Below are 12,704 nucleotides of genomic sequence, written 5' to 3'. Positions count from 1 at the left end.
ACAAAGAACTAGTTTTGTGATTATATTGCTACATATTGTGATTTATATACCTTGCAACATATTTACGTAAGTATGAGTGAATCATTAATTTAGCAACAGTGTTCCTCCAATATTCATATTAAACTGATCTGTGTTGTTTTAACCAAAACAATTTCCTTTTTTTGATTAAATGAATGCATTGATCTATCAAGACACCCACAGAAACACTTCTCTGGAACTGTTGGTCAAGATACTTAGAGCACCCAGTAGAGCACACTGTTATTATTTAGAGAGCACATTTGCACATTGCAGCTTTCTGCAGTGGCACTACTGCAAAATCAGGTGTCACAATACTGATTAACAAAAGAAAGATTGTACAGCCCTATTCTCACTAGTCCATTTAGACTAGGAAGGTGTGTTTTTGTCAAGGTAGAAGTTTCAAAACATTGGTTGCACTATATTAGCAAATATTACGTTATTAAAAATGAACCGTTACCCTTTCCCCCTGTTCTTGAATGGTCAGGACCCTCACAGGACCACCACAGAGCAGGTACTATTTGGTCTGTGGACCATTCTCAGCACTGCAGTGACACTGATCACTGCATGTTAGTGTGTGTTGCACTGGTTCGAGTGGATCAGAATCAGCAGTGCTGCTGGAGTTTTTAAACAGTGTCCACTCACTGTCCACTCTAATAGACACTCCTGCCTTGTTGGTCCACCTTGTAGGTGTAAAGTCAGAGACAATAGCTCGTCTGTTGTTGCACAGTTTGTACTGGTCATCCTCTTGTCCTTCATCAGTGGTCACAGGACGCTGTTGGGTGGATATTTTTGGTTGGTGGACTATTCTCAGTCCAGCAGTGACACTGAGGTGTTTACATACTCCAGCAGCACTGCTGTGTCTGATCCACTCAGACCAGCACAACACACACTAACACACCACCACCACGTCAGTGTTACTGCAGTGCTGAGAATGATCCACCACCCGAATAATAGTGGTCTTGTGGGGGCCCTGATCATTGAAGAACAGGGTAAAAGGTGGTAACGAAGTATGCAAAGAAACAGATGGACTACAGTCTGTAACTGTAGAACTACAAAGTGCACCTATATAGTAAGTGAAGCTGATAAAATGGACAGTGAGTGTAGACACAAGGTAGGTGTACCAAATATAGTGCTCAGTGAGTGTATATTTAACATAAAATTACACAGAAGCCTTTGCCCTAATTACACAGATGTTTGTGACTCTGCCTTTTGGTTGCATTTTCTGCTTCTTGCAATCTAAGTAATCCCAAACACATTCAGTGATGTTGATCTCCTCAGTAATATCAATATAAAAATGAACAGCATTGCACATTTTGACCAGAAATAAATCAATTAAGGGTGGTCTTTGACTTCTGCATGTACATGTAAAATATCAGATTTGCCCACAATTTCCATATCGGTGCATCCTCACTCTTCAGGATAAGTTTAATTTGTGTTCTTCTAGTACTGTAAAGAGATGTAGTTAATTACAGTAATTATTACATTTTGTTCCATTTGGGAGGCCATCTGGACCAAAAAATACTGCCATAGTTTGATTTTTGAGAAAGTCTATATTCTGACTAAAGGAAATTGCACTTTGCACTTAGTAGCGAATAGACCCAGAGTTCATGACCACTGCATCAGACTGAATGTTGTGCTGAAGTCTAGTGTTTGAGGTTTGAATGAAGTGAAGTGATTGCATTAGTGGAGCAGGATTTGTTCTCATGATTTAGAGAGCTATAGGGTACTTTAGGGGAAAAAGCAGGAAATTTCCAGCTGCCGGAGGCGAACACTGGGTCACTATTCTAGATGTAAATTGAGTCTTTATTCTTCCAGAGGAGTGACACATTGGAATGCTGCACACTGATACAGACATGGGTGGGCTCACTGGATTCCACTCATAGCACCCCCCCCTTCTCTGCCACTTATCACTTTTTACAGTGTTCCCACCATATCAGGCATTTGTTATGGGTATGTTGTCTGGTCTGCTGCTAAAACAATGTGCACATGCTTTGGATACGCTAACTGAGCCATTTATCTAAGGACATTTGTCATTTCTGCTTTGATTAGGCAACATAATCCTTTTTTTGCTTCAGTGCAAGTACTGGAATACTTAATCTGAGATGCAGTTAATGAAGCTGTTTATGACTTCTTATATTGACAGTGCATGTGTGTTTGTGTGTGTTTGCATAGGATGGGCCAGTCTGGAGGTCAACATGGAGGACAGGGTGGAGGTCTTTATGGACGAGGAGGCAAACATCCGCTGCATGTACAGCTCGGCTGCACCTGCCAGTTCATTGACGATACAATGGTTTGTGGTGAGTCAGAAAGTTCTCCCAGAGACATCATCACTTGAGGAGAGACTTCACTGGTAGAAATATGATTGGGTTAGCTTAAACCACACATCATGAATATACCTGTGCTAGTAACAGAATCCCCTTATTTGGATTACTGTGAGGGGAAATAACTGTGGGTAAACTGTTAAACCAGGTGTTAGCGCCCTGTCTCAAAAGTACTTTTATTAAAGTGTTGCATTTCTTTATTTATTGTTTTTTTTTTCCTCATCTTTGATACTATATCGTATCAGCGCTGATACTGGCACAAAAAGCAGGGGATACAATGGGGATGCGAAGGGGATACAATACCTATGACCAATACCATGAAGCAGGTGAGCTTCTGAATGTTCACACATGCCAATGGACTAAACTTAACAACACATCAGCAGAGTGGGTTGATAAGCAGCAGTAAAAATGCTCATGGCAAAATCTGTACTGCCAATATTTCATAAGAATGCAAATAAGCCAGTTAACAGCATACAAACAGTAAGTACAAAACTCGCTAAACACCCTTACCTGAATGGCTGAGCTATGGTCCTTTCAGTAATCACTCATCTTCCGCTTTGTAGTCAGTTACAGTGGTGTGATGACAGCATTTAGGTGGTTAGTACTTTTGGTTTAGTAGTGAAAGTCGCTGCTATTGACAGCATGAATGACTTATATTTGCTAAACTCCAGCAGTGTCTGATGCTTGGAAATGTAAGTGCGATTAAATGGGATACAAATATGACACAAACGACATTCAGATGTGGAGAAGCTGCTGCATTTTTACATAGACACAACATAGGTTTGACTATTTTTTGTGCAATAAAAATATTTTACATGTGCTTCACTTGTTAAAAAATGGCTCTCTATTTTTACTATTTATATAGTAAATAAACAAAAGTAGTTTGCTTAAGTATCTTAAGTGTCTAACATATAGAACAGGTTTCCTGATGTACATGATCTAAAATATAGATCAGAGTATGCTATGAGACACAGAACAAAGCTTTTTTACCAAAATAAAAATTGGAATTGTATAAATGTCAGCACTTATAAGCTAGTTTGGTTGGATAGAGTTATTATCAGTATTAGTACTCTGTATCGGCCAATAGTAAAGTATCAGGTATCAGTATCACTGTTGAAGGGAAAAAGTGGTATCAGTGCATCCCTAACTGCTACTAATAATAGCAACATTTTTCTTCTGGTAATTTTGAGATGGTTCCTAACTCTGACACAGGAACAAACAGTTGCCTCAGTTATTCCGTACCGGGCACAGGCCTAATCACTGAGAGTGTATTGTGGGAAATCTCGCTCGGCAAAAGACACCAGCCTTATTGGTAAAAATCTAACCAGTAAAAAGCCCCTCGCTGTGGAGGTATGTGCATTTGTAGTAGCTGGATCGACCTGACAAATGTTTTTTAAAGTTAAATGTTTTTTAAGTCAAAGATCTTAAATTACTTGTTACTTTTATCATATATCAACAGTGATTACAAATATATCTTTGAAATTCTGGCTTCAGTTTCCAGTTTACAGGTCTCTCTCCATTTTTGCATATTTCTGCAACTAAAGGCAGTTTTAGGTCCTGACAGCGGATTTTTAGATTAACATTTGATTGACATTTTTAGTATAAAGAATAGAAACTATTTTATTAATGTCACAACAAATGTTAACAACTGTTGCTAAATGTAAAGAGCTAATGTAATTAATGAAGCAAATACCAGTTTTATGTACCACATCTGTCATCTTCAGCCTTAAGTCAAATGCATAAAGAGAAGTTGGTGAAACACAATTTCATCTTTTCAGTTGAAGCTGCATTGTATAAATGGTAAATCAAAATATATTTAAATAAATGCTATTGTTGATCAATGATTTATATATTTTCATTAAATGTTTCTTAAAATACTTTGATAGGAAGTTAGAGCACAAACTGTTTATTAATCTTGTTAAGAAGCTAATATAATCTAATATAACAAGCTATACTATTCTCCATTTATACTAAAAAACAGACCTTGCCAGTAAAAACCTCATGTCGCGTTAAGACAGTTTTAATTCAGCTTTTTTTTAAAATTATTCTTTAAATATATTTAATTCCAGTCAAAATAGCCATTAAGTACAATTTAGTTCTTTATTTTTTTTATAAGATATTTCTGAGGAGTTTTCCAAATTGGAATTCAGAAATAATCAAAAGATATAGAGAAAATGGAACTCCTGACAACTGTACAAAACCTGGTAGACCACCTAAACTGTCACAATCAGATAAACAGTGCTTAAAGCTTTCATCTTTGAGAGAGAGAAGAAAATTAAGCTCCACTCTTGCTTCTGATCTGAAAAAACCCTTCCACTGTGAGAGGACTAGTCAACACTATGAGTCTGAAAGGATGTGTAGCTGTCAAGAAGCTGTTACTGAGAAAAGGAAACACAAATAGACAAAATAGAAGAAAATTTACAAATTAAACAATGAAGCTGCTGGTGTTCTCAGAACAATGGACTGACCACCCCGGAGGCAAGACCTCAACATCACTCAATGTGTTCGGGATTATTTGGATTGTGAGAAGCAGAAAGACTGAACTTTGGAGGTGTGGAAAAATTTCCCTGCAGATTTCTTTTGAAAAACTGAGAGCAGGTCTCCTGAAAGGAATGGAAGCTGTAATAAAGTCAAAGAGTGGAGACTTTAGATACTCACTGAAAACAGTTATGTTTAGTTTTTGAGGCTTTAGTGTACTTTTCTGTTAAACATTTTCGAAAAACAGAAAACATATTTAATTTAATTATTTTTTAATATCCTTGTTTTGACTGGAAAAAAAATAGTACTTTGCACAGTATGCTAAATACTATAGATATATTTTGTACATTTTGTAAGGCTCTTTTGCAGTCCTGTTTTTGTATTTATTGTATTATTTGTTTACCATTTTATTCTGTATTGTCCATTTCTGTTTACACCAGTTCCACTGATTCAAATTCCTAGTGTATACAAGTGTACCTGACCATTAAAGTGATGCCGATTATCATATTTCTTTTTACTCCCTTTAGAGGGCACCAGGGGTCAGCAACAAGGAGCAAATCTACTACAAAGATGGCAATTCGGAGTTTGAGGTGCAGGGCACTAAGTTCACTGGCCGGATTAGTGTTTCTAACTCTCTGGAGACCACACAGAAGAACAGCATTCTGACCATCAGTAATACACGGCTCAGCGATGAGCTGGAGTTCTTCTGCCGAGTGAGCGTGGATGCCAGCGAGGAAGGACGCACTCAACTCCTTGTGTTCAGTAAGATAAAGCTTGGCTTTACAACTGTCCTTCTCTCTAGACCAGGCGTCATCAGTTCTGTTCCCTTGAGGCCTTTTCAGTTTGGTCATTTTACTGTTCTAACACACCAATTAAACGTGGCAACTGTTGAGATGATTCAGGTGGGTTTGAGCAAGGAAAGCCCCAAACTGTGCCGGACCCTGCAGAACCAGAACTGACTCTTATAGATCTAGACTAACGACACTTACACGGGGCTCGTGACCAGTATTGATGTTATATGTGATATATGTTGAAATCATGCTTTTTCTGTGTACACAAGCTCTTTGAATTAAAGCTGAAAAATGGAAATGACTGGCTCTAATCCTAACCCTAACCTTAACCTGAACCCAAAATCTAATCCCAACCCTCACCCTGGTCCTGGTCCTAGCCCTAGCCCTAGTCCAAATCCTAACCCTAACCCTTCCATTGTTTAGTTTGTTAACAATTTGAACAGCTGTAGATAATCTATAGGGGACTATAGTGGACTATCCAAATAAAGTGAGACAGAATCAAGAATTATTTAGTGGTATTTGGAAATGAGAGGACTTTTGAAAAAGAACATTTTAGGTCCAGATTCCAGCATGAAAATTGACTTAAGTCAGTTTTTTTATTTGGTAAGATATTTGCAGTTCTGTTGGCTAAGAGTTCATAACAGGATATTCCTGTGTATTTTATTGGCGCCTGCCTTTGGTCTCAGTAGGCATAAACAAATATGGGAGATTCAACAGTATTCCATAAGGGATTTGGATAGTTAGGAAGGACATGATCATAATCACATAACAAGCATGGAATGGTCTTCCTCACGAAGTTCTCAGTGCCCAGGGATTGTGGGCATTTAATATGAATTACAGACAGACAACCATAATGGTCTTCTTTGCAGTGTGCTCTCATTATTGGAGGTGCGGAGATCAGGAGCATAGCTAGAATTTTTAGAATGGGGTGGCCAGGTGAGACCACTACAAAAGTACCAGGACAAAAATCACTTAAATACTGAGTAACAAGAATCGCAGTGAAGCTGCATCCAGCATCCAGGAACTATTGGCACAGGAAAGTCTGTTATGTTCTTTTGGCCTAAAATACTTTTATAAACCTGCTCACAAATATACTTGAGTAGAAAAAAACGTATTGTCGTTTGGAAATACTCAAAGTACAAATCCATCAAAATCTATAAATAAATATAACTACGCACCTCTGCTTAAAATATATAATGAACATTCTGTATAAGCACTTGGAAATATTTCTTGTTAACATGGTGTTTGGAAAACCATGCGGCTTTGTGTTAATCTTTTACCTTTAAAGGGGAATTCCATAGAATTTTCAAAGTTTCTGCATAATTCTACATGATACATAGAGGTCACTGAAGGGCCTATATCATTCAAACGTGATTTTTCCATGCTCTTTTTTTAAATAGAAGAGTTTAAAGTAGTGTGGAAATATTGCTAAAGTTTAAAATGTACCGTTCACTCTACAGGCCATACAGTCCGTTTATGGAAACCAAGCCGCAAAAACATTCCATTTTGAATTCAGTGTTTTTGTGACATCACGAAAACCAAAACATTTATTCTACAGCAGTTTAGCTCTGCCCAGTCACACTGAAATTATTGAAATTATTATAAAACATTTAGGATTTACCTCTATTTTACTTTTATCAACAATACGCATTACACTCATGCTATATATAAAACTCAGAACACATGTACAGGCTTGCTAATCATTTTGGATAGTAAATAAAATAACTGAATATGTGCTGCTTCTGGTTCCTATCACCACCGTTGCAAAGAAATCCAAGTCAGTGAATCTCTCTACAGTTCAGCATTTCACCTCATACCTCTCTGAGTGACTTTCTTTATCTCAAAGATTGAATTATGTAGAAAATTTAAAAAATCTGTAAATTCCCCTTTAATTCAGAGAGCTTGAGTATATTGTTGCTGTTCTAAACAAAACCCTGTTATCTCCAACATGGTAACTTGGCAGGAGAAGGAAACACTTTCTCATCTTTTTAAGTGAAAAAACATTTTTATTTCAAGTCCTAGTTGTCCATCAATCATGAAATATGCACGAACAATGCATGGACAAAACAAAAGTGGAGAAAGAAGGATTTGTTCCGACAGTGACGACATACAGAAAACATGATTTTACTTTATTTAAAATGAATTGCCTCAGACAATAGAGATAAACATGGTTACAGAAAGTGCAACTAATTTGCAGCCCCTGTAAGATGTTTAAAAGGAAATAACACAATCAGCAATTACAATTAAAAAATTACCATTTGGCTAAATGTGGCACATTCACATTATGAGAAAATGTTGTTGATGTTATATTGTCCTTGTTAAATAAACAAAAAAAAAAGTAAGAAAAAGTAAAAGATGCAACATAAGATGTTTAAAACCTGCATATTTATTTGTAAGTATGTATACATGCAAGTATTTGGTCACCTGTATGGGCACGCAAATACAAATGTGAATATCAAAGGCTGTGCACTGACATTTTCAGTTGCCACTCACTTGTTGTAAACCTGTTGTTGCTCTGCTTTGTGATGAACTGGCAAAGTGTTACTGGGGCAAGGCAATTACTACACTTAAAAAAGAATGAAAAATGTATAAAATTGTCAAAGCTCCATCAATTTAACATTTTTTGATGGCACAGAAATGCTGTCTCATTGGTTTCTGTCCATCTTTTTCAATGCCTGTTTATATAATGTCATTACAGTTTTAGATACTGATTAAGAAAACTGGCCCCAGACAGTCACACAATATGACGTGATTGAAATCATGGCATATGCATACAGTTGTGCTGCCTTGACCAGAATGCAAGTTCTTATTTATCTAAATCAGTTTGATTTAGTTTTGATAGTCTTAGATAATTTCTTTATATGCTTTTTATTTTAATTTTGGATCTAGTCACTGTTCCAGTGCTTATATGCCTCCATCCTAACACATTATCTCCTTCTTTTTTTTGCCCTGCAGATGTCCCAACTCATCCCACCATTAACGTAGTACCTTATGTCTCTGCAGGAACACAGCAGCTGGAAAAGGTAGTGTACTAGAACTCTTTGCTGTTTGCTGTAATTAAATGAATAATATCATGACCATAACAGAAATAGGCTCCGTGTGGCTATGTGACAGAACATGGATAAAAATTCCATTTTGGTCCAGCTTGAGGGAAGTTCTGCTTATACACTGACCTGACTAGAGAATATAAAGCTTACATGCTTACACGTGCAGTGTATACAATGCAAGAACCCTACATTACAGCAGCCCAAAATATGCAACAACTGCACACTGCGCACTGCACACTCAGAATTTTTACATGCAAACTGTAACCTAGCATAACAGTGGCCAAAACAGTATAATAGTACAGCTGTTGGGAGAGTGGACTCGTTTTAATCAGCAACACAACTGACAACGTATGTTAAGACCTTGCTCAATTCTTTTATACATCATGAATGAAAATACAGATTTCTGTTGATTGATAAGTGTTATGTGGTGTGTGTGTGTGTACATATATATATATATATATATATATATATATATATATATATATATATGTGTGTATATATATATATATGTACACCGATCAGGCATAACATTTTATCAGCCCACTTACTATGTAGGTGCACTTTGTAGCTCTACAATTACAGACTGAATTTTAAACACCTCTGTGTCACTGCTGGACTGAGTAGCATCCTGTGGGCATAGACATATATATATATATATATAATGCTGTTGTCAGAAGAAAATCTCTTATCTCCATTTTTGACATTTTTCAGTTCTTGACATAATTTGAAAATACCTGTTGTCCTTCACGTTGTATGTAAAGTTTTCATGATAAGTGGAGTTAAAGAAACAACCCAAAATGACTTGGAAAAAAGTCTGGTTCCATTGACTTACATTAAAAGTAAGGTAGGTTTTGTCCTTCTCCTGTAAAGTTACCATTTTGGAGATACAAGGTTTTCTATGTTAAGGTGGCCAGTTTCCCAGTATTTCAGATGTAGTGTAAGACTAGGCTTCCAGTGTCTGGGAAGTTGGTTTTAAATGTTTAAAGCAAGAGCAAACCCTGCTCCCAAGCTACAACAAACAACATATTGCATTTCAGATTGCATCTTGCGAGGTCAGAAATGCGTACCCTGCTCCTAACATCACATGGTACAAAGACAGGACCCCCTTGCAGCACTCAGACAGTAGTAAGTATGCAGGAGCACACATCAAGCCATAATTGTGCTTTTATCATTCAAAAACTGGTGATGAACCTTATCTTTCTATCCCAGAGGTGAAGGTGAAGACCACCAGGACAGTCAATCCCAGCGGGCTGTTTACAGTGAAGAGTGATTTGCAGCTTGAAGTAGAGAAACAGGACAAGGATGCAAAGTTCTACTGCGAGGTCAACTACTTTACCCCTGGAACACAGGAGATGATGGAGTCTGACCACATCAACATCACAGTCTATTGTGAGTTGTCCTAAACCTCTTAAACTGTCAGACATATTACACCCTCTGCAAGCGCATGCACAGACCCCAGGGGGTACTTGAGCCCCTGCCCTTTTGCCCTCACACTGTAGTCTGCAGACTGTGCCCTCTTGGTCGGCATGTAGTAACTGTGTTTTATATGTTATTATTGACGATCCAAGCCAGTGGGGCAGCCCAGGTTCCACCAGTGGGGAACCCTCAGGGCTTTCTAGCAGTTCAGAGGAGGTTTAATGACATGTCTGTAATTATTTGTTTAATATCATCACGGTTGTTGTATTTAAAGTCAGTATGTAATATGTCAATATGTAATTAGCTGCACGTCTAGTATCCTCCTACTTTTCATGAGATCCTCTCAAGTAATGTTTCATACATAACATGCACGCTTTTTCGGACAGAATGTGTCTTAATTGCATATGAAACCTGCTTCTAACACTTAGTTCACTGTATTACAGCTGAGATCCTATTATTTATTATTATAATTAGTGTGCTGTGTGCATTAGATATGAATTATTTTGACTTTCATGAACTTTAACACAGCACTTATTTTTCCACATATCTCAGATTTTAATTGGCCAATTGCTGGGCTGTGATTTTATTTATTGTTTATGGTTTGGCATTAAATATAATTTTTTCACATGTAGAGTTTAAGTGACACACTTTGAACTGTGATTATATTGAATGCTGTGTCATTTGCAGCAAATCTGAATAAATCTGTAGCAAATTGTAAATTCTCTGTCACCCAGATAAGGCCAGTTTATTAGACAGTTTATTGAGAGCACAGCCATCATTGGTCTCACTGGTGTACATATTGCAGCTTTGAGGACCAATCAGAAAACCATAACCATGCCTGTTTCTTGAATTTGTTTGGTTTTTTATTACCCTTAGATCCAACAACAGAAGCTACAATGAAACAGGAGTCCCCTAAAGGTCTCATCAAGGAAGGCGATAGAGTGGAGATCAGATGCCAGGGAAATGGAAACCCTGAGCCATTCATAACTTTCTCATATAATGATGTAAGGAGTCTGTTGTCATCATTAATTTTTAAAGTGGTAATATTGCAGTTGATAATTAATGAATGTTTACATGCAAAGCACCTCATGGTCCTGGCTTGTAACTCACTCACTCAAATACTCACTCATGTTTAACAAGTTTGTCCGCAATGGGGAATGACGGGGAGAATTTCGGGTGGGCCACGGAGAGAGTAAGAAAAAGAGAAATACGTGATAGTTTCTAACATGCATTGTATAAAATGAATGAAGACTGCCCAGGACAAACAGCGTTTGCCGGGTGAATACTGGAGTGCACATATCTAAACATGTTAGTGGTCCACTGCTGCAGCCCCCAGAAGAAAGCACAACTGGGAAAGTTAATCCATGAGAAATAGCTAGAGATAGGGAGAAAGCCTCTAAAAAGCCTATGGCTAACACGCCAGGGGGTTGCATGAAAAAAAAAAAAAAAAACAAACCCAAAATGTGAAGATATGAAGAAATGAAAGTACAGGATTTGTCTACATATCAGAGTAAAGAACCACAGGGTCAAACTGCAGGAGGGTAAGTTAGCCAGTTCATTTAGTCTGCTTGTACACTAAGGCTGCAGAACACTAGCTTAATGTTAAAGTACTGTCACACACTGGATAATTAATTAGCTAACTAGCAGTCACTCCAGTTCTCAGCCAAGCTACAGCATATGTTCACATTTATATATTTTAAAGAGATAAATTGTGTTTATTGTGTTTGAAAATATACGCCCACTTACTCGAAATATGATAGCAGGCTTCAAATCGTGTCAGAAATACTGTATTTACGAGATGAGCGCACATCAACGCCACCACAACCTCGTAATTACTAGTGGGAATCTTGGATATTTCAGTGGGCCTTGAGTTTCTGAGGCCTGTCAGCAAAAAAGCAGCGATAGCTGCTGATAAACTGGTTGTATTTCAGTTATTCAGTAGTATGTGTGAGCACTGCAGGCTAAAATCTTCCACACATGAAAATACAAATATAAGTATGTTATGTGATGCTTCTAACTGGATAAAAACATTACTCATCTCATAAGCATCCTCTGCTCTCCACTTTGTTGCAGTAAGGCAAAATAAACTGACTCTCTTTAATGACAGAAAAGACATTATATCTGTTGCATCTTTGTTTCCAACCAAAACCACTTGAACACAAATCAAGTCATACTTACGACCTCCAAATTCGTTAAGTAGGAATTTCCGAGGACTTGAAGGTAGCAGTAGTCCCAGGTGGGCGTGGAGGTCACTGAAGGAGTAGTGGGCTGGTCTAGACAAAAGTCCAGGGCTGGATTTATTTCCTAGTCCAGCCCTGCTTGATAAGTTATATGAAAGCGTTTAACAAAACGCTTAGTCTTTAACTCAATATTAAAACTTCTCCACATGTGCATACTCAAGGGTGCATTGATGTAACGGTGATGTAGCTGCAGTGTGTGTTTTAGATGTGCACAGCTCCTCTAGTCATATGAAAACCACAGCTACCAAAAAAGTGTCAGTCTTCTCTTTAACAGTTCAATAGTAAAATGTTAAAAACATACTTTTTATTGTTGGACTAATACGTTTATATTTTTCGAACTTTAATAAATGTTCTTTTTAACATAGTAAGCACTTTTTTAAAAAATGCAATGTA

At 37.4% G+C, this 12,704-nt stretch overlaps 1 protein-coding gene across 2 annotated transcripts in view; it reads left to right on the top strand.

Moving 5' to 3' along the window:
* mcamb (melanoma cell adhesion molecule b) overlaps nt 1-12,704 on the top strand; it is a 47,415-nt gene that overhangs the window by 24,916 nt on the left and 9,795 nt on the right. For both annotated transcript variants that reach the window (XM_036560912.1, XM_036560911.1), the window contains exons 2-7: nt 2,191-2,315; nt 5,345-5,579; nt 8,564-8,631; nt 9,693-9,780; nt 9,865-10,044; nt 10,948-11,075. In XM_036560912.1, coding sequence (XP_036416805.1) covers nt 2,191-2,315; nt 5,345-5,579; nt 8,564-8,631; nt 9,693-9,780; nt 9,865-10,044; nt 10,948-11,075 — 824 coding nt within the window. The remainder of the gene's footprint in view (nt 1-2,190; nt 2,316-5,344; nt 5,580-8,563; nt 8,632-9,692; nt 9,781-9,864; nt 10,045-10,947; nt 11,076-12,704) is intronic.

The sequence above is a fragment of the Colossoma macropomum genome, unplaced genomic scaffold (genome assembly GCF_904425465.1).
Source record: "Colossoma macropomum unplaced genomic scaffold, Colossoma_macropomum, whole genome shotgun sequence".
Lineage (NCBI taxonomy): Eukaryota > Metazoa > Chordata > Actinopteri > Characiformes > Serrasalmidae > Colossoma > Colossoma macropomum.
This window is presented reverse-complemented; position numbering and strand designations above follow the sequence as displayed.